General features: G+C 47.6%; 1 protein-coding gene across 1 annotated transcript in view; it reads right to left on the reverse strand.

The window, feature by feature from the left end:
• Positions 1-3,275: 3,275 nt before the first annotated feature.
• Positions 3,276-22,806, reverse strand: part of PIGQ (phosphatidylinositol glycan anchor biosynthesis class Q) — a gene marked incomplete at its 3' end in the record, with an annotated part of 28,325 nt that continues 8,794 nt past the window's right edge. The window contains exons 4-10 of the mRNA XM_079543069.1: positions 18,548-18,674; positions 17,438-17,591; positions 14,425-14,536; positions 12,620-12,700; positions 11,557-11,671; positions 7,552-7,613; positions 3,276-3,428 (exon numbers count right to left, since the gene is read on the reverse strand). Coding sequence (XP_079399195.1) covers positions 3,276-3,428; positions 7,552-7,613; positions 11,557-11,671; positions 12,620-12,700; positions 14,425-14,536; positions 17,438-17,591; positions 18,548-18,674 — 804 coding nt within the window. The remainder of the gene's footprint in view (positions 3,429-7,551; positions 7,614-11,556; positions 11,672-12,619; positions 12,701-14,424; positions 14,537-17,437; positions 17,592-18,547; positions 18,675-22,806) is intronic.

Genomic DNA, 22,806 nt, shown 5'->3' on the forward strand with positions numbered 1-22,806 from the left:
GGAACCATAAGATGGAATAAATAATAAAGGCAAAATGGGGTATTCAGGAGGAAAAAAAAAGGACAAAAAACTGAGCAAGATTATCATCTTTGAATGACGGCTGGCAAAGCCTGCTTGTCGCCTGCTAGAAGGCGTGCGTGGTGGGAGGCAGAGAAGACCTGAAAGCTTTTACTGCTTCTCGTCTGGGGACTTAGCTGGATAATGTGAATCTGAGGGTAAATTAGTGCCACAGCCTCACCAGCAGTCTCTTCCCCAAGGAAATGCCAGCACTGGACCAGTTTGAATTGCTGTGGAAGACGATGCTGATCATACCTTGTAATTAGGGATGACGTAAGGTCAAACGCTCCCGAGCAGGATCTCTGCTAAGTTGTTGGAATGTCTCAGCACAGCATCAGAAAAGGACGGGGGAAAACTATTTCACGTCAGTGACTGGAAAGGAAGAAGACAGACATGGCACGCGTCCAGCAGAAGAAACCACAGGCTCAGGAACCATCATGGATAAGGACATCGAGTCCAAAACAGTAAGGCAGTGCAGGCACCGTCCTGCATGGCACTGGAGAATGATGCTCACTGAGAGCCCTTAATCCCCAGCTGGGCACCCAAGGCTCTCAACCCACGAGATCCAGGCTCTGGAGATTGTGCAGAATCTTTTTCCCTCTGATATCTCGCCACCCCTGGTGTCAGTATCAGCCCTCAGTAACAGACCTGGTGTTGGAATGCCTAACGAGTTTGGCAGGTCCCCAGCAGGAAGGTCACATTTGCTGCTTCGTGCTGTCCTCGGGGCTTTCAGGTCACTTGATCCCAAAGGGCAGCCAGGATTAGAACCATCCTGAGCTGTTTTGTCTTACAGACGAATTTGAAAAGGCAGCATATGAGGAACATTATTTCCACAATATCGAAAATAATAAAGTTTCCCTCAGCCTTTAGTGAACTAAGCTATGCAGGCATGGGAGGAAATAGAGGAATGTCATTGAATTACTCCAGTGGAAACATGAGAGGGGCTAAAGTGTAAACCTGCTCTGCTGTGCACCAGGTCAGGATGCCTTTCCACCACCCTGACTTAATGCTGAAGGCAGATACATTACTAAGAGCATTCGCCCACTGAATGGATCACAATCCAGCCTTACTCAAACCTGGAGTAGAGAGAAATACTCAGGCACTGATGCTGAACAAAATAAAATAGTGGACCGTGTACAGGGCTGTTAAGCACTGATCATTAAGGTTCCTTGATGGAGGTGCTCCTCCTTAAGCTCTGTTCCAGTTTCTGCAGCCAGCGATGTCCCACCCAGAGGGAGCAGGCGGTGGCTGGGGGACTTTGTGCCACTGGGATGAAGGAAACACACCGTCACAGGTAGCAGTACCTGTTAATGCTGCCTCCTCTGGTGATGTCCTTAAGAAAGCTGCAAGCCCTCGGCAGCTCCTGTGTTTGCCTGCTAAGGAAAGTCCGGACCAAACACCTACTTACAGAGCTCCATTTTCTTCCCATCATACTGCAGCTGAAGAGGCAGTGCTGTCAGAGGCTGTGAGCAGCCACAGGCAAACTAAACAGACCTGGCCATGGACAACTGAAAGCGTCCGACATCCCTGCAGCCATAACCCCTGCTCTTCTGTGATGCATCCAAGCACAAGGATGAGGCATGGGGTTGGAACAGAAAACGTATCCTGCGAATGGAGGTGCAGACTGCCAGCACACACACCCTCCTCAACAGTCTTCAGTTCCCTTGGACGAGCTGAGGTCCCCCTGAGACCAAGGAAAAGAGGGCAGACCCAGCATGCCTCTCTGCTGCAGTTACTGCAGCTGCCTGGGAGCGCAGAGCAGCAGCGGGTGCAGTGATACTGCATTGTTGTTTCAGCCAGGGCAAGAGGAGCAAGCAGACCTGAAGAGTGTGTGCTTTTAGGCAAGGACTCTGCACACCAGCAAAGTACCCAGCAGGACATCACACTCCTGTGCACAGAAGCACTCTCCCCAAGGCAGGAATAGCTTGCTGGAAAGGGGAACAGACATCAAAATGAGCATGCTGTCAGTACAGGATGCAGGAAAGCCAGCTGCTGCTGCACTGCAGAGCTGCAGTTCAGTGCAGAAACACCCTCCTATGACCAATGTGTCCACAGGTCCAGAGAAAGAAGTGGCTTTTAATACTTCATCTGAAATAACTTAAAAAAGGCTTCGACTACCAGAAAGTGCAAAAGATGAGGCAGCACATGAAGAGGCTCCCATTTGTGTCCTGAGAAGCAAGGGGTTGTACTGACCCTGCACAGTGCAGCACATGCTTCCCAAGCTGCTTGAGCTGCATACCACCAGGCTGCTGCAGTCCTCTGGCAGAAGCTGCAGCTGGGCTCAGCTGGGCTTTGCAAAGCTGCCTTTGCCTTAGACTGCAGCTGAAGGAAAGAGCCCCGAGGCTTGGCAGGGTCCCAGGCTCTCAGCTGCCTCAGCTTGCTGCTGTCAGCTCGGGCAGTTTGGGGTTGTGCACCCTGCACTTCCAATTCTGCTGTCAGCTCAGGGCTCAGCTCTCCCCACATCACTACTGGCTGCTGAAAAACATCGATGAGACTTTCTGTCTCTCATGTAGGCACAGTCAAACAGCAGCCTTTGTTTCTGGGCCTGCAGTACCATTGTTTCTAAGCTCAGTACCCGTGCTGGTGCTGCATCCAAGCCCGATGCAAAGGAAAAGAACATCCTGCAAACCCAAATAATCCCACTGTGCAGCCTTCAGCGTGTGACCAAAAGCTGCTCCTCTCTGCTCTGATCGCAGGCCGAAGCATAAAAGATTCAGAACATCCTTTGGTAGAACGCACCTCAACGCTGTGATTTAGAACCACCAGAAGGGCTGTTTTTAATACGGCTCTGTGAATTCACAACAAGATGTACACAGCATCAAATGCTCAGGAGGTACTTCCTTGATTACACTAAATGCTGGTTCCATGAGGCACTGGTGTGTTTAACCTTTTGCTCCAAAAATAATCATTAGCCCCTGGTGCCAGCAGGCAGACATCTCAGGTAGGATGAACACTGCATTAACAAGAAACAGCTTGGAAACCAAACCAGTTCAAACACACGGTAGGGGAAATGGAAAGTTGAAGAATAATATTTAAAAATATTTGTCTTCAAAAATTCAGCCCGTCCCACCTTACCAAAATGTAATTAAAAGGATCCAGCAGCTGCTGGCTCTGAGATACCTTTGGTCCAAAAGCATTAAGAATCAATATGTTTTTCTAACCAAGTCTTGCAGTCCTGGCTCTTGTGGTTGCTTTGTTTTTTGTTTTGTCTTGTTTTTCTACTCCTGTTTCTCTCCTTTGTGTTTCCAAGGGTAGATCAGCTCTCCAAGGAACAGCTTCTTGCAGAGGGACGCCCAGGAATCCTTGGGGTAACAGCTGTAGGTCGGCAGCCTGTATGTCTGTACCACATTGCCATATGATAGAGGGTTGATCTGTGAGAAGAAAGAGAGACAGCAGCAGTGAAAATGCCCTGAAGCAGGAGGGACAGGGAGACGAGGCAGTAATTGCAAGCTCTGTGCAGCACTGCCTCTGTTAGAACATCACACAGCTACAGAAGACGTCAAACTCCCTCCCTGCTAGTTAAAGCTATTTAGCCCTGAAACGTTAACAAACCAAGCCTGGCAAACAGTAATATTAGAACAGTTTTCAAGCAGAGCAGCAGATGTAAATGTCAGAAGGATTTGAGCTGCTCACCTTACAGTGAGAGGCAGGACTGTCACCTTGTTGCACCAGCAGCTTGTAGTGGCTGGAGAGATGATGGGGCTTCATTGCACACACCAGTACTCCTTTGGGCATGCACTGAAGTTGTAGCAACTTCTCCATTACGTGTCAGTTAGAATTTCCCTTTTAAGGTGCCAGCCCCCAGTTCACAGCTGTTCTTTAAGCTGAACCTCTCTCAGCACTTGATGGAATCCTGTCCTAGCAGAACAGGATGGATACAAAGCAATACCAGGCAGGGCTGCTCACTATCATTTTAAAATAAACCTCTTTGGCTGAATTCATAGCTTTTCAATGCAACTTCAATCCCTGCCCCAAGAAGGATCTGCCTGGAGTCCCTATGCAAGCTCACAGCCTCTGACTGAGGTCACAGAGTTTCTGTATTGGTTCTTTGGATGATGGGGACAGTCAGACAGATGTGTTAGCTGGAGAAAGGAACACATCAGATCTTGGAAACTCATTCCAGTGAAGTATTTTTCGGGGCAGAGAGATAGCTGAGGTGCAGAGGAGCCAGTCTGGACAAATTCAGATGCATGGGAAGGATGCACAGCAATAGACTGACTCTGAAAAGTGAAGATGATTACACAGTAACAGTGGTGTCAGGAAACAGACTGTGAGAGGTGCCAAGGCAAGGAGACGTACAGAGCCTCGGGAAGTCTGGACAGAGGAGAGAGATGGAAGAAAATCCTCCTCTATAAAAGGGTCCAGGTATGCTGGAACCAAGCAAGCAGCTGCGTGATCAAGAAAAGAGGTGAGAATGCATGGTGGAAAATGCAGTCACAGAAAGGACAGGGGCAATAAAAACACACACAGACACTGCTGTTCCAGAAGCTGAATTTTTCTTTTGTCCACTGATGAATGACCAGTTTTCTGGGAGTTTGCTTATGCCACCAGCCTGCTTCAGCTCTTCTGTGCTCATATAGAGAGAAGGGATGAACGATGGGTGCCTGCAAAGATGGAGCTTCAAGAAAGAGCGATTAAGCAAAGAGTTCTTTAGAATTAGTCTCAGAGACCTTTATCAAATGTGTTTCAAAGAACAGAAGGAGGAAAATGCTTGTGCTCAGAAGCACCCCTGTGAAGTTTAGAAGGCGGCCAGGGCAAGGCAATGAACAGACCCAGCACAGGGTCCAGCTGCGAGACAGTGACTCAAACAGATTCACAGGAAGCTGAATTCCACCCAAATGAACGTTTGTACCCGAAACCCAAGAGCTGAGCTCACACATGGGCAACCCAAACTACTGCAGCTCGTATTTCAAACACAGCCTGATGGCCAGGGATGGACCACAGGGATCGACATGATAACCAACCTCACTGCACTGTGGCCGTGGGCAATTAGGAAAAACAGATGAGAAAGAAGGAAAGAGAGAAAGAAGGGAGGAAAGAAAGAAGAGAGGAGAGAAAGAAGGGAGGAAAGAAAGAAGGGAGGTGGAAGAAACCATCCCTTTCTCCCCAATTAGAAAACAAAACGTGCACACAAAATAAATAAATAAAAAACCCCTGCGCAGTAAAACTCGAGCAATGATCACTGCCTGCTTCCTCAGCTCTGCACAGCACCGTTGGAGGAGGACTGGAGCCTCTGGCCATCAGCTGTGTGGGCTGGAAGGATGCACACAATGTTTCCCTGGGCAGGGAGATGATGCCATTCTCTGCTGAGAAGTAACATGTAACCCCAGCGCAAGATATTTTGTCTCTCCTATTATAAATGCAAACAAACGAGCAAAAGAAAGGCAACTGCTTATTAGGGAAGCTGCGCCATGAGTTCCTTTTTTGCAGTTTCTGTCCTTCAAAGTTACGCTACGCCCTGATCATACTCATCTGCATCCTTTGTTTCCTAAGGGAGCTGCTCCCTTTTGCTTTCCTCTTTCGCTTAACCCTTCTCAAAGCAATTGCTCTGAAGGATGACGTTTCTGGCAGAAGGCACACAGATGAATTAAACACTCTGTGTCCTCACTGAGCTGAGCCACGCTGCCAGAAATCCTTCTTGTGGACTGAAACGAATACTTTTAAACACTAATGAAAACACTCAGCTATGTCAGCTATGGAGAAAAACTAGCAGCATTTGGAATGGGAGCATCACCCCCAGCTGCCTGTGCCTGGACAGCATTCCTTAAATGTAAGAGTGACTACTTGGCTGAACCACAAGCTGAACACGAATGCTCAAACCCAGCATTATTGATTTCTCATCCATTACCAGTGCCTCAAAGGGCAGCTTGGATTGTAACAGTCACCTGCAGCTTCAATTACTGCAGGCATGGTCGCATGCATGTAACCATACTTTGATCACACATGGCATCAGAGGGCCACCATATGGGGAGGGGACACAGCCACCGTGATACTGCTACAAGGGAAAAACCACCGCGCAGCACAGATCAGAATTTCAGCATGTCACTTAAAAGCAGGCTTCTTAGATTTCCCTCTCAAAAGACCTATCAGAAAGCAGCACATTCAGCAGAATTTCTGACAGGAGCCCATTTTTCATTTCCACCACCACAAAGGGAGTAGAAAAAAGTGCCTTTACCAACTCTGTGCTCATTATTACTTGAGCAGAAGGCCAAAAGCGACATCCACTAGACTGCTTCCACCTTTTGATACGATGGCTTATGCTATATTCTAGATAGGAAAATTCATCGCATTCATATGACTCACTGCCTCTGCTCTCTATCTCAGCCCTGCTATTTTTCCTCTGGAGCAGCTATCCACCTCGGCTCACAAACACACTGCTGCCAAACTGCTCAGCTGCTCCTCTGCTTCACCACTCGTGGCCACAGTTTCCTTTTTATGGATTTTTTTGGGGAAGGAGAATAACACATTTTGGTTCTCCCACCGCCATCCTACCGAAAAGAAGTGGGAGCAGCGTGCCTCAAAAACACTCAATTTGCCCCAGCAGGAACCTGCAGGAGGGATTCCCTTCTGAATCGCTGCTGGATGATGTGCGAGCTCGGTGCTGAGCTGACCTATGCCAAAATGGGGCTGGGGTTGGACCTGTGATGGAAAAAGCAAAAGATCTGGGAAGCCGCGGTTAATTCCTTCCCACACACTCTCCCAGTGTGCAAATGGTTTCTATAATTCCATCTCCTGACTCACAAACTTCCTTCCCAAGATGCAAAGAGCAACAACAGCGATCCTGAAATATGGCAGTCGGGAGAGTTTCACAGAATCACTCCTGAAAGTGTAAGGACAGCCTCCCTGCTACCATCACAGCATTTCTGTGCAGAACAAAACTGATTTTTTATCTCCGGTGACAGAGCGTGGAAATGCAGTCCTACAGAAGCACAGGTTGCCTTGTCCTGTGCGCCCTGACAGGACAACTAAGGAGAACAGGGGGCCCTTCCCTCTCTTGTCCCATCCACACACCTGTCCTGACTGCCTCATGGTACAACTGCAGCTTTTCAACACATCTGGAAGTGAAACTCTTTCCCTAGCCCTTAACCATCCTTCATTCCAGATACTTCCAGCTGTCTTCTTCTGCTCATCTCAGTGTTCAGCAGTTATTAAGGTGCAGCTGCATGCAGCCACAAAGTGTGGCAGTACTGACATGGTATTTCATGTTTCTCGAATTTCTCCCACTTCATTTCACATCACACAAGATCCTGCATTTTCTCCAAACAGAAGAGTCAGCCAAGGCACTTAGAAGATGAGAAAGCAGCAGTTTAGAAGAGTGGAAAGCCGGCCAAAAGCACCTCCTTTGTTTCAGTATTTCACAGATGCAATCCTTGAAGCCAGGTCCTTACACAAAGGGCACTAAGCTGTGGGACAGCTTAGTTCAGAGCTCAAGAAGAGGAAAGAAAGGATCTGGGGGTCAGCTGGAGGGCTTTTCCTCCAGCACACGCAGCTCACCTGCATAAGGAGTCGAAGAGGTTTTCCATCCTGCTGCTCGAGGACTCTGAACTTCACACCAGCTGAAAAGAAACAGAACACAAAAACTAAATCCATGCTGGAGAAAGGCCCACACCATTTTGTTTAGCTTAGAGAAGAGAAAGCTCCAGGGAAACCTCACTGTGGCCTTCCAGTACTCGAAGGGAGCGTATAAACAGGAGGGGGAATGGCTGTTTGTGAGGGTGGATGGTGATAGGACAAGGGGGAATGGTTTGAAACTGAGACAGGGAGGTTTAGGTTGGATATTAGGAGGAAGTTTTTCACCCAAAGGGTGGTGAGGCACTGGCACAGGTTGCCCAAGGAGGCTGTGGATGCCCCATCCCTGCAGGCATTCGAGGCCAGGCTGGATGTGGCTCTGGGCAGCCTGGGCTGCTGGTTGGCGACCTGCACACAGCAGGGGGTTGGAGCTGGATGAGCATTGTGCTCCTTTGCAACCCAGGGCATTCTGTGACTCTATGATTTGCTGACCAGCTGTTGGCTGAGTGCTCCAGAAACAGCCTTCCACCTTTCTGGAATTGTTAACCCCTACTAATTTTCAACAGGAAGCACAGATATCCCCCAGAACGGCTTTGAGACTAATGACAAACAGTGTTTCTCTGAGCTCCATTAAAATCAGCCCTCTGAGTCCCAGGCTGCAACTGCAGTCCAGAAGAAAGCACAAAGCCCAGAAATCAGGCAGGCAGTGCTGCTGACGGACTGCAGTAATCCTTGCCTTTCCAAACTTCCATCAGAACGGGAACTTCACGTGAACAAGAGGCACGGATCACCTTTGATTTGTGCTCATGGGGCTGCAGCACGTGTGCGAATCTCTTTCAGACTGAGCAAGGAGAGCAGCCAGCCCAGAGGCATTCAGAACATTTCAAAGCCACCACTGCCTATTAATCACAGCACTCATGTTTTTAACACACTAATAACCCCATCAAACCTGACACTTTCATATTCCCTCTTGGACTCAAAACAATCCCAATACTTTAAAGATTCTGGGTTCCAATGGTGACATCCTGCTCATGAACATTTAATGCAACATGTCAAAGGATGGTAACAATTAGGGCTGGAGAGGCATTTTTCTTCTTTTCTTTCCTATTATTCCTTTCTATGGGTGAGAAGATGGGGCCAGAGTAATGAAGTGATCTGTCACAGATCAAACAGCAACTCAGGAGTACAAACAGAAATAAAACTCTTATCTTTACAGGCTCTGCCACTGTGTAAATGGCTCTTACACATTTAAAAACCAAAACAGTTTATCTTTTCCCTTAGCTTTGAATTAATGGATATTACACGGTTCATTCTTCCTTTTGGGAGAGAACACTCTTGCCCAGCAAAGAGCTCTTCCCAAATCATGCAGCCCTTTTTTGTACAAGGCAGGAAGGGATTATCTGTTTATTGCTGGGTTACATTGGAACATGGACTCCTCCAATGGCTTCCAAAAGAAGTCTGAGTATGCTGGGTCTTGAGCAGAGCAGATGTGCTGGAAGTGAAAAAGTCTTCAAAGGGATTCATTGAGTTCTGGTTACCAGAAAGCATCAGAGACATCCCCAAATCTTCTTTTCAAGCAGGCAGCTTGTCAGAGATACAACCAAACAGGCACTGGCTTTGCAAGGTGGGTGATGCAGCACTCTGGAGCCTTGTGCTAACATCAGGCCATTAAATCAGCAAACGCTGTTTCTCTAAGTCACAGTCACATGCTGCTCTTTCACAGATGCAAGCTAGTAATCTCTGGAACAGGTTATTTAACTGTTCAAAAGTCTTCAGTTCTTAACTTTATAAGAAAATACAAGCAAATTTATTTTAGAATGACCTACAGAGTACCACAACACTCAGAAATCTGAGCAATTCACTTAAGAGATGAAGCAGGAAGACGGGGAAAACTCCAAATCGCTCCAGCAGCAAAGAACCCTCAGCCTTCAGTCATTGCCAGCCAACTCCAAAGCTCGAGGTTCGGCACGTTTTTGTACACAGGCATCACCATCAGCACGAGAGGTCAGGACATGGCTCCATTTGCTTTGTTCCACACGACAGTGCACTGATGGTTGTTTGTGTTGCAGTAATTATGGGGGAACATCATGACGACAGAACCGTGCTGAGAATGACAGCGTTTGCCCCAGAGTTTGTGAACAGGCAAGAGGAGGATGGAGAAAATGAACTGACTGCCTGCTATCAGACACGGGCAGGCTGAGACCCCCCGGCCTCACTGCTGTGCCTTCCTTGAGGCTGTGTATCACCAGCACAGTGAACCATCCCAGCCAAGGTGCATCCCTTCAGCTGACATCTGGCAGGCAGAGCACAAAGGGTGTCGGTGTGGATGTATTTGCACCGACTTTCTACAATCCAAAGTATTTCCCATCACATAGAGGAAACAAAACACGGATTTCATTTCTGGTGTGTGGACGGATCTTCCAACCATTCAGGCCCAGGCTTCACCTACATAACATTTTGTCAATTCAGAAGCTGAGTCAAGAGACTTGGAAGCCAGCACTGAACTGAGATGAACTTAAACCCTTGCTGATAGGAAAAGCTATCCATTCACGTTGGTAGAACTATCTTGATGGTGCTCAAAATAATCAGATGCCATACATAACGCATGCAAGAAGATTTCTGAGTCTGAAAAGGGAAGCAAAACCTCAGCAGTGGGGACATGAAGCAACGCGTACTCTCTGAAGTCCTTTGAATCTGATTCAACTGCTCCATCTGTCACCACTCCAACGATATGTTTTTATTCTAGAGCAGGAACATAGGCTGCAGAAACTCTGAGATACCTCTTCATCGAGCAGGCAGCAGAGTACTGCAGCGTTTGCTTTCACAGAATGTGTAAGAGGAGCAAACAAATAGCCAGCAATGAAAGTCAGCTAACAAACTGCCAAGCAGAGAATCCACAGCCTGGGCAGAGGCTTATTACTCCACAGAGGGTAGAACAAAACTGAGAAGTAACCCAAGACTGATGGGAGTACACAGCCTCACAGCTCCCAGTGCAATAAGATATCCTTCTGCCCTCCGACTCGCTGTCTGTTGGATCAGTTTCCTTCTGCAGTATTTCCTGCTCTCCAAAGACAGCCCTCAAGGGTGAAGAAGTTTCTGCCAGGAAATTGATAGGAACACGCTGAAAGCGCACATGGAAGAGCAACAGACTTGGTAACACAGCTCAGCTCTACCTTCCCAGAGTCAAACCTGGCACCACTCCAGCACACAGAGCTGACAGCAGCTCCCAGCAGCTTCCTTTGCTCTTGATGAGTAGCCCTGGTTTGGTGATGAGCAAATTCCTTGTTTCTAAAATTCCTCCTGTGTGCTCTTATATTGGATGGGAGACAACGATTTAGACCAGCTTGATTTTAACTGGATTAACCACGTCCACTGACAGTTAAGCCCACTTCCAAATGATCCTTTACTCTGATACTAATCGTGGCTCATCGCTGTCAAAAAGGAAACAACAACAAATAGCTCCGAAATGGTGACAGGTTAATCTCAAAAAGGGAATGATGATCTGAAAACCTGGCCAGAACTCTGAATCTGACCCAAACATCTCAGTGCAGGACTCCAGTTAACCAAGTCAGCACAGAACTGGAGCTCCATTGATTCACATTCTTTATGATGCAGACTTTCCAAGTACTTTTGCAATTTGTTTCACAGCCAAAAACCCCAGTGTTAACAGAAGTTTTACCTGATCTAGTATGCTGTAACAGGAATAAAAAATAAATGAATTGATTTAAATGGTGTTTGCTTGGCTGTCACTTTTATTTATCACAGGCTTCGTAAGGGCGCTTCTGATTCTGATTCAGCATCAAATGCCTTTCCACTGACATCCAGCTCCTTGCAGCAGCTAGTTAAATGCATGGACAACCACACTGCTTATGCTCTGGGTCGCTTCCCAGCCCTCTGAATTTTCTATTCAGAAGCTATCAATTGCACCAAGACAAAATGCATAATGCAAAAACCCTGAACTTTTGCATATGGAAGCGCTGAAGGACTTACCTGCCAGTCTGTAGGATCTGCACAACCGAAGGATGACTGAGTAAAGAGGCAGAGAGTCAATCAGGTCAACCAGCAAGTGGATCAGGCCTTGCACAATCACCACCAGCAAACGGAGCTAAAGAGAAACAGCTCAGTAAGCAGCACGAGATACCAGCCCTGCAAACTCAGGAGTTGGCCTGCACTCTGACATTGTGCATAAGCTGAACTCCCCTGAGGTGAGCTTAAAAAGTCTAACAGTGCTGGGTATCCAGTGCCTGTATAAGGTTTCTTAAGGGTCTAACTGTAGCGAAGCCTCACGTTGGTGGATGCTGTGAGCCATAAGGACACAAGAGCAATTCCCCTTTCAGCAGGCACAGTCAAAAAGGGAGATTTCATGCTCACAGTTCCACTGAACTCCATCACCCTGCATCAGAGAATGCAAATTTCCCTTCCCAGCAGTGAGCTAAAATGCTTTATTTCTGTCTGAAGAAACCCCACGTAGAGCATTTAAGCAAGAGCCAAGCAGTCAGAAATGAGCTTCCTGCTTAGCATTGTGCTGACTAAGGCTCCTTTTGTCAGACTGCATTTATTTTTGCTGTCAAGCCCATCTCAGAAGAGAGGGCTCATAAAAGATATTGAAATCGTGTGTGAAGGCCACTGTGTGTGGAAAATACTGCTCCAGGCAGGCCATGGACAGGACTGGTCATACTGGAGAAAAAAAAGGAGGAAGTCTAACCCTCTTAGCAAAGTCTGGTGGAGAGCATTTAACACAGCAGGTTAACTCCTTGAAGAAGCTGTTCTGGATCAAACTGGAGACATGGCATGGAAAGACTGAAATGACTTCTGAGGGAAAGACAGGGGAACAGCGTGTCCTGCTGCCCTGCGTTTGCTGGGAATTCCCTCTGGAGAAACACAGCCACGTACCCTGAATTCCACTTCCTTGGTCTGCATGGGCTGTGTGACAGCTCCTCCTGGACACTCACACAAATCTTGTGTTTTCCTTGTGGATGACAGTAAATGACTAAGACACCCTTATATATCCATATATTTCAGGAAACAGCTGCCTTCAAGGGTTAAATCTTACCAGGGTAAACACCAAATAGTACAGTGCAGTCGTAGGCAGAAGGAACAGCAGGATGGTAAACAGCAACGTGCCAATAAATAACTAGGGGAAAAAAGAAACAAAATCACCAGCAGAACAATGGCAAAACAAAATAAAAGTAATAGGAAATGCTGAAGCAGAGAGTTTGCAAGCCTCTTAACATTTTCTTTTAAATTCCCTACGTGAGTAATTCTGCTAATATTTTCAGTAATTATTCTCTTTTTGGGCCTTTTATATGACTGTTTGAAAAGATCCTGGAAGCATTTGTTCCTTTATGAACAATGCTAAAGATTTCCTATATTAGGCTGGCTTCCTTAGGAAGCAAAGCTTCTATGATTACACTGTTCAACCATGCCCTGCCTCTGTGAGTTTTAAAACCATTGGTCTGTATTTTAATGGGAAAGTTGCAAAGAAGTAGAGACTGGGTAGGGAAATCTACAGACTTTTTTGTTCCTCCTTGGTTTGGGAGAATTGGGCTGTAAGTCTTTCAATGGGCAGCAACTGGCCGGCCAAAGGACATCAAGGCTCTTGCTCTCAGTAGGTAACTGGGAGACAAAGAAGATAGTGACTGGGCAGGATGATGTGATACTTTGAGAGGAATAAGAAAAATCCATAGGAAAGCAGATGTCATTAGCTCCACTGCCCATGGAACTGGTTATTTTAGTGTCAGGTTGGCCCAGCCGGCATAAGCCAAACTAATTTCAACTGAAACCAACAGAGAAATACAGATTTATGATAAATAGAGACCCAACTCTTCAATTCTCTGTTCTGGTGACTGGGAGGACACAGGACCAGGGGGCACTGCAGGAAGAGAACACAGCCACGATGTGTTACGGAACAAAACAGCCCTGTTGCAGAGGTGGATTGATGGCTCAGCTTCATGCACAGAGCCAGACATAGATGACAACCTGACCCATCCCCTTCACAGCCGCTGTTTCTCCCCTCCTCTGTCACTCCATGCAGTTCCTTAATGTCTTCTGAAGACTTTTAAGGTCAGCTCTGAGTGTCTCATCCCACCCAGGCCAACAACACAGCTCCTGTGAGCAGCAGGATAGAGCCAGGAGGGCCAAACCAACCCTCCTCAGAGCACACAGGGAGAGCCTGACGTAAACCATCATCCTGACAGACACTCTGACTTTTCCATCACCAAGGAAAAGAGAAAACCTTCTGCTGCGGTGGTGTGAGAAGCCAGAGCTCATCTGCTGAACACAGAGAGGCACCTGGGGGTCACCAAACATCACTTTATTATTTCAGTGATGTCTGCAACAGTAGGTGTGGCCCAGCCTTCCTATGGCCCTGCCCAGCCTTCCTATGGCTCTGCCCAGCCTTCCTATGGCTCTGCCCAGCCTTCCTATGGCGTTGGAGGATTTCATAAATAGGTTACAGCATCTGACAAAAAAAACCAACAACTGCCTCTGCTGTTTGAGTGAGAAAGTGTGGGCCACCAGACTCCAGCTTAATGTGAATGAAGGGGGGCTTTTTCATAGCAGCACTGGCAAGCCAAGCCAGTTCCTATGGCAACACTGCTGGGCACTGCCTCCCTCCCCCATGTCTACTCTGTGCTGAGAGCATCTCCAGCACCCCCAGAGCACGGTGGGCACCCAGCACCTGCCACAGGGCACACAGGGAAGCATGGAGTGCTGCAAACCCAGGAGTCACACAGCCAAAGGATGCCCCAGGTTGGAAGGGATCCACAAGAATCACTGAGTCCAATCCGCAGCCTCTGTAACCAAAGCAGCCAGGATCACGCTGCCTGCCTGCAGCAAGCCCTGATGCTGCAGCACTACCTGGTCCAAGTCATAGGAGCAGGAATCCACCCGCTGCCGGAGGACGTTCCACTTCTTCCCACGGAACAAACGCCAGAGAGACGACAGGCCGTAGATCTTCAGGCAGTAGAGTCTGAGCAAAGAGAAGATGCCACACATCAGAGCTGTGAGCTCCTCAGCCTCAACACAAAGCAGCTGTCATCATGACACCCCGTGCCCACCCGCTTACTGATGTCACAGAACTCGGGTTGGCAAAAGAAATCAACCCGAGAACGACGCAGATAAAATGTTGATTGCTCAGTCAACCAACTGGGGCTGCCCCCTGGTCCAGGCAAGGAAGGCTGCTGCAGGCAGTTCTGGACAACTGTGGGGCAACCACTGTGCCATGCCCCATGGCTACAGCCAGGCTGATTCCCTGCTCTTGGTGATGAAGAGGTTGGCATACCCAAAGTGCCAAGTCCTGCTGGAGGTGGCCACTATGAGCAGCCATTGCTACCACCCTCCCTGCAGCAGGAGCTGCAAGTTTTTTCCCTGCAGCCCACCTCTGTTTCTTCAGATTTCCTCTTTTCCCTTCACTCCACCCTTTTCCATGGCAGGAGCATCCAAGGCCTTATTGCTTGTGCTTGAGTCAGCACCATTTACTTTTGCCTCTGCAGCACTGAGGTGAGGGGGAGGAATGGAGCACTGCACCTTCATCCATAAGAGTGGGAAAAGATCAACTAAATGGCTGCTGGCACCTCTACTGAATCCTTTCCCATGGCTTTAGTAACTTGGTGCTATGACACTTGGAACTACCTGAGGAAACGGCAATGGTGAGAGGCCTGAGGTGATGAGAGGTGAGAAGTAGAGACACCTACAGAACAACACAAAGGAAGAAAGAGTCCCTGGAAGGGAAAAGAGGGACAAAGAGCCTCAGAGAGCAGGAATGTAAGTAAGGGAGACCCAATCTACGGAGCAGAACAGAGCTTGGGAGAGCCTGACCTACAGCAGCCAGACTGGCCAACCAGCCTACACAAAGCACCAAGGCTGCTCAGGCTTCAAGATGGCATTGTGAAAGCAGTGGCAAGGAGTCTTATCCCAGAGAAGAATTTGGTCTGAGGAACACTGGCTGCTTCAAGGATGAGGCAGGTGCCCAGACTGCACGGCTCAGTGCACTCATCTCCAGGCCAGAGGGTTCCCAGCAGGCTCCTCCAGCTTGCTGCTGCACACCATCCATGGCTCCTGCCTCTCACCCACATACCCTGCTTTGACACCATGCAGGTGGACCTGATGGAGCACCTGCCCCACCTTTGCTGCTGCCTGTGCACACATGCCAGCTCTTGTTTCACTGGAAAGTCTATTGTGGGTGGGTGCTCAGACTTCACCAGCACCCAACCCAGCAATTTGTTCCTCCAGCTGCAGGAAGGCAAGGTGTTGTGGTGATTGTGCTGATGTGGGTGAGCAGTACCTCGTCCTGACTCTCCATAGGGGCAGCTGACACAGCAGGGACAGCTGGGTGCCAGCAGTAAGATAACATACAGCTGTTCCACACTTCTAACACAGCCCAGGCTGGTAGACTGGCTCCCTGCAGCTCACAACAGGAGAGCAATCAGCAGAGAAAATGCTTTTCCTGTTTCCACTCACAAGCAGAAGGGACCAAGACCACTGCTCACAGCCCAAACAGAAATTCCAGAAAACTGGAGCTGTTCATGGAATCATAGAGTCAGAGAATCACAGAATGCCCTGGGTTGAAAAGGACCACAACGATCACCCAGTTCCAACCCCTGCTGTGTGCAGGTCGCCAACCAGCAGCCCAGGCTGCCCAGAGCCACATGCAGCCTGGCCTCCAATGCCTGCAGGGATGGAGCATCCACAGCCTCCTTGGGCAACCTGTGCCAGTGCCTCACCACCCTCTGGGGGAAAAACTTCCTCCTAAAGGCAGGAAACCCCTTCTTCTCCTGCTGAGAAGAACCTCTGTGTTACCAACAGTACTGATCTCAGGTGCAAGTCCTACACTCACAACAGCACCAACTCATAAATCGTATCTCAATACAACCATTCCCTAAGCTGGCTGTAACTCAAGTTCTATCATTTCTTCTGTTGTTTGCAACATGAAGGCCTCTGCTCACAGCCTGCAGAGGAATGATGGCAGTTCTGCACTTTATCAGCCAAAGGTTCCCCTACTCATTACTTTCTCTCTCATCTTGGCAAAAGCAGCTGCTTTTCAGTGGTCTGCGTGATGCTTTGCTGCAGCACTTGTTAATGGAAGGCAGGAACAAAGCATGTTAGCAGGCACAATAATTCCAGCGTGCCCAGCACAAGGCATGCCCAAAAGTCCTCTGCACTCCCACATGCTCCCTCAGAGCCTCTGTCCTGCTTTCAGGCAGCGGGGCCCTGCAGTATATCCAGAAAATGCCACCAGGATGGTGGCACAGCCATGCTGCAGCCCCAGAGCTGCCACCCATGGTGCAGACTGGAATCCCTGAAGCCAGGCAGAGGCAGAGACTTCTGGGCCTCTCCAGAAGAACAAGGGTTCATTTCTCCTCCTCCTCTCCTGTTCTGAACTGAGCAGGGTGCCACTGAAACGTACCGTGAAAGGTTAGGGTGAACTTGCCCTCCACCTATCACAGTTTTATTTTTCCAGGTCACTACCACAAGTCAATATTTCAAGATACAAAAGAATCAAAAGGCAGATTGTTTGCACTGCTGTGACTATCATTTCTACATGCATTAAAAATGCAATAAATTAGCTGCTGCCTTAAAGTGTGAATTCACGAGTACTACGCTAGGATTGAATGCCACCAATATGACACTGGGCTTGGGACTGGAGTGCTAATTGTCTCACAGATTCTAGTATATCAACTTGTAAGTTTTGTGGACTCCTTGGTGAGGAATCAAGCCACAGCAGCCCCGTGTATCCCCAGTACCTGCTGTTTGCTTTCTGCATTTTGAGGGTCCATCTTGTAGCTGACTTGTATCATTGACTCCATCTTGGAGTCAAAGGTTCTTGCTTTGACTACAAACACGTCCAAGACAACCAAGAAGACTAACTCACCTCGCTCCATAGACATAGAAGCAGTAGATGTGGAAGGTCAGAAGTGCAATGATGTCAGAGAGGATGCAGAGAGCCACGGTCAGACCCAGACAAGCTGACAGACCAACGTACCACAGGATCATCTCGATGAATGGGGACATCAGGTGAATGTAGCCTAGTGAACATGGCAGTGTCAAGATTTCAGTGAGACATCTTCCCCACTCACACTTTCAAAAGCCTTATTTTCCCTTTGTCCCATTTCTCCCCCCTGTTCAAACATTGCTCCAGAAATCATAGCCACCAAACCACTGGAAAATTCCTTTGGATGGCCATTTTCTGCTTAGGAGAGCCAGCAAAAGCTCTTTCTCCCTAGGCTTACATCCAAGTATAGCAGCTATGTAAGGACAGAATCAGCTTCAACAGAGCAGTCACCCTGCTCCATACAGAATTTACTTCTTTAGATCTGCATTCAGTTCTAATCATATTTTTAACCACGCAAGTCAAGCTTTACTGAAGCCATCTCCCTGCTCTTCCTGTTCCCACAAAAAACCATGACAAATGAATTCTGCAAAATAAAAATCTGGAGACATACAGTGTCTTTCATCACTGATGTGGAGCAAAGTAAATATAATATCTAAGGAGTTTGTTCCCATCATAACTATTCTCCTTCCTCAAGACATTTATCAAGAATAACTGGGGCGTGTTACTTCAAGGAAGGAATACATACAGAAGAGCTCTAAAATCTGTGTAGCAAGTCAGTGGTAGGGCAGGTTTGCATTTGCATCCAGAGAGCACACTTCTCCTTCCGATCAAATGCCACTTAGAGGGCAGAGCTGGCATAAGACCTTAAAACCTTCTCTTGGACTCTCAATGCTAATGGCACCAAGTAAGTGAGGTCCACTGCGACTTGCACTTCTTGCAAAACATCAGGACAAGCACTTTATTTCATATGCATGACTTCCTTGTGTGGGAATCCAGCTCTGGCTTGAGTTCCCACAGCAGGAAGACTCACAGACAAGTCTGTACTTGCAACAGTGCATTTTGATTCATTATTCACTTCTAGGCAAACATTAAGCACTTAGGAGGGAAGAGATGAAAAGGGAGGCTGAAACGTTGAACAACTGCACTTACTAATCCAGAGGTGGATGTGGTAAAGGAAGAACCGACCCAGCACCTGATCCAAAGCTCGGTTCATTTTCAGTCCAGCTGGTGCTCCCATCAGCCACTGGAGCAGGTCCTGCAGCTCTTCAGCTACACGCTGCAAACACAGAAACAAGCACGGAAACAACCTGAGATAAAAGATGTCCATCACACCAAACAGGTCCAGTGTATGGAACCTGATGCCCTCCACCAAGTATTCTCACCACATCCTCCAAAGCAGTGGGGAAAAAAACCCAAACGGCTGCTCCGTAGACAACGACTTATTTAGGAGGGCACCTTTATTAGCAAATGAGTTTTTACTGAACATGAACATAACAGCAGAGAGGAAGCTGAACTGCTTAAATGGTTCCAGTGCTGGCAGCATGAACTTGTGTTTGCTCATGGCCACGGCTGGTAGATTCACAGTGTGGATTCGTGGTGTTCTTGAAATCCATGGCCAGTGCTGGAGCACAAACCAACTTCATTCAGCAGACAACTGAAAAGTCAGAACTGAGGGAGTAATCCAGCCATGGGGAAAGCAGTTGGGAATTAAAAGGGGGCAGCATGGAGTGTGCTCATGGACAAAACAGGTGATTTTTCAACGGAATAAACTGTGTGTGTACAGCAGAATAGAAAACACAAATACATAAACATGGTTCAGTATAAACAGATTTCCTTCTACCCTGTGGGGCATTAGGCAAGATGAAACACAGTGTCCCTGGCATCCTAGGGAAAAAGAAGCCCTCAGTCATTGAGAACAAAGCTGATGGAGTTCATTCCCACATCACTGAAGGCTTTGACTCGCTCTTTCTGGTGATTTAATACCTGTTTACAAGGGTGGACAGTAGTAGGACAAGGGGGAATGGTTTTAAACTGAGACAGGGGAGGTTTAGGTTGGATATGAGGAGAGAGGAAGTTTTTCCCCCAGAGGGTGGTGAGGCACTGGCACAGGTTGCCCAAGGAGGCTGTGGATGCCCCATCCCTGCAGGCATTCAAGGCCAGGCTGGATGTGGCTCTGGGCAGCCTGGGCTGCTGGTTGGAGACCTGCACACAGCAGGGGTTGGAACTGGGTGATCATTGAGGTCTTTTTCAACCCAGGGCATTCTAGGATTCTATGACCAAATTATTGATGGACTTTCTCTCTGTCCTACACTACTTTGCCTGCAGTAGGCAGGGCAGAAGATGCTGTTCCTTCCCAGCAACGTGTGCCTGAACGACCCACCTACACTGAAATAAATGGTGAAGTTCATTCACCAGGCTGAGAACAGTAACCTCCAGCAAGCAGATGGGAACACACCTGGAAGAAGGGGCCTCACACACTGTTCCACAGAGACTGTGAATGAAATTCCACCTCTGAAAATCCCAAATATAACCAGGCCCACGTGAGCTTCAGTGCAAACTGTGCACATGCAGCAGAATCAAGACCTGAAGCAGATGTGCCGCAGCCTACCTTCCTACCTTCACAGGGGAAATGTTTTCTAAGGACCAATTCCATTTTATTAACCAACTGGATCATTGCAATATGGGTTTGTGCTCATTTACTCTTAGTGTAGTGTAAAATTCAGAGCTCTACCTCCAATCTATCCCAATTTACCCTTACTAGCAGGACTGCCTATTTATTTCATTCACTTTCCCTCTGTCTCAACATCTCGCTGCGAGTCGGAACTGATTTGACCCCACAGATCTTACCTCCATGCAGAGCACCGTTAGCTGCTTTATAAATAGACTGGCTTTAATATTTAAAGCGTTGGATTTGTAACTTAGAAAAAGCATTTGAGGATTTTAATGAAATATTTAAATGCTTGAAAGCAGTCCTTCAGCAGCAAGGCTTGTTTTCCAGCACTGAATGCTTCTGGAGGTTTCCAGTTCCAGAGGTGCCACTAAATTCTGACAGTGGCACGTAGCTCTGGGAAGATGCCCAAGCCTCCTGCTATTTAGCTGGGCAGAGCATCTCCAAACACAGCCCTAAAGCATAACCTTGCAAGCTGTTTTGCAGCTGGATATTTTAGGACTGATCAATAGCAAGCAGAACAAGAAAAGGTGACTGGGAGCCTAATCCTCTCATTGCAGTCATGCATACTGAATGTGACCAGTATTAATAAAAGAGGAACAGTGAATTACATGGAAGTGGTTTCATAAAGGAGGGTAAGGACGTCACCAAAGCAGAGACCACAGCTAACACGGCTCAGATGAAGTGGCTGTGAAAATATTTCCTTTGCAGCCACGCTTTTCTTGTTTGTCTCCACACGTGGTGTCCGATGGCAGTGTGATATGGATGGAGAAAGACAAGCAGCCCACTGGAGAGGGGCACTGTGGGCACTGGAAAGTGCAGCATTAGCTTCCTGAGTGGAGCATCTAGTGCAAGGCAGAGCAAGCTGAGCCCAAGCACTCCCCACCGGGCACCTACCTGTGATTTCACCAATTAGCATCTAAGAATATTTTCCAGGCTGCATCCTCTCTGCTGGCTTTGTTTATGGATTACAGAACAGAACTGAACAGGAACTCACATCCAATTATCTCTAAGCCCCAGCAATACTTTTGGAGGCAAGATCTACGATAAATATTTACATGTTTCAAGGAGATTACAGCTTAAGGAAAAGAGAGATCAGTCGGGATGCAAGAAGTGAAGGAGGAGAAAGAGAAAGAGGGTTTGTAAGCTGTTCTTCAATTTAAATCAGAAAAACGAAGCACTTTGAATTGGGTATTTTTGTGGAAGGCAAAAACTGGGACTGCTGATGGGAAGCCTGGTGGGAGGGAGAGGAAGGAGGAGTTGTGAGGGCACCCACAGAGAGAAGAGCGTTTGCATTTTCCACGCTTGGTTTTGAAAGCCTGCTCCAAAATCAGCCCTTTCTATTGCATGCAGCTACACCCCGGTTACTCCCTAGGTGTCTGAATCACATCTGCTTCAGTTACCAACAAAAGCAACTTGTTATTACAGTCAGCACAGCACAGCTCATCAAGCTGTGAAAAGTGGGAGCTGCAGTCAATTGCTAGCAAAGTGCTGATTTGGAAAGCATTGTATCAGGGCTTGACGAATGATGGCTAAGGAACTTGGCTCCATCTTCACGTCAGCAGGCTGGGCTTGTGAGCCTGGCAGTTGTTGAGAGTCAAAATAACCAAGGTGCATCTGTTTCTTCCCTGAGATGGAAAGGTCTAGGACTAGGAAATAAAAGAAGTGCACTGTTTCCAACCCCCAGACAGCTGAAGGTTTGTCAATATTAATATCAATGAAACCAATAAGGTTTATAGATTATATTTTGTCAAGATTAAAATCAATCAAAGCCATAAGGTTAAAAAAAAAAAAAAGTTGTACCATATTATGACATGATTATTAGTATCTATCTATCTATCCCATGTTCTGTTTACTAACATACACAGAGATGTAAGAAGGTCAATATCATCAGCAGGTCCGGGCCTCACCAAAAGCAGAACAGCAAAGAGCATCAGGGAAGAAAAAGGGAAAAGTAACTCCTTCTGCACATGGGAAAGTTAGCATTGCTGAACTTGGCAACACATAAGCACTTGAGAAAGCTCAAGTGATGGGAATAATGTGTACCAGATGGACACTCAGCAGCAAAATGGAAACCTACTGTTGGATGGCTAAGGGGAGATTTTGCTGTCATGCTGGAAAAGAAGTGGTGCTGGCTTGCATACCACATGCTGAAGTCATTGGTATATTTTGGGATCGCTCAGAACTGCATTTTTTAAGGCCTGCACATAATGCACATAAATCAATGCCCACCAAAGGCAGGAAAAGAACTCCAAGTGATTTTATGTCCACAATCTAATACGTTTGGAAGGAGAAAGCGAGGCTGGAAAGTAAGGGGAGTTAAGTGGCCTGAAATGATAAGCTTGGTGATGGAGGCACAAACGGACTGCCAGCCACCTGTACAAAGGGGAGTGAACTGCCAGGCAAGTAAGTAAGCAGCTCCTGGTGATACTGAGGTAACGAGGTCTACACGTGTAGAAGGCTTGATGAAAATAAGTGGCGTTACGATATTTATGCACAGTGACAGATGAGCTAAACTTCTGAGAGAGGAAAGAATGAGCAACTCTCACAAGCAAGCCTGTCCAGGCCAGGTGCTGGGATCAGATACACCTTGAGCACAGAGAGAGCCCATCTGCCAAAGACACTGGGCAGATGGAACCCCTCCTGGAGCCACCTGTGCAAACAGGAACGCTGCCAAGAGCCACTTCCTTGCAGACTTGTTAAGAAATCAGATTTTTGAGAGCTGGACACTTGCAGTAAT

The sequence above is a fragment of the Tetrao urogallus genome (assembly GCF_951394365.1).
Source record: "Tetrao urogallus genome assembly, chromosome: 15".
NCBI lineage: Eukaryota > Metazoa > Chordata > Aves > Galliformes > Phasianidae > Tetrao > Tetrao urogallus.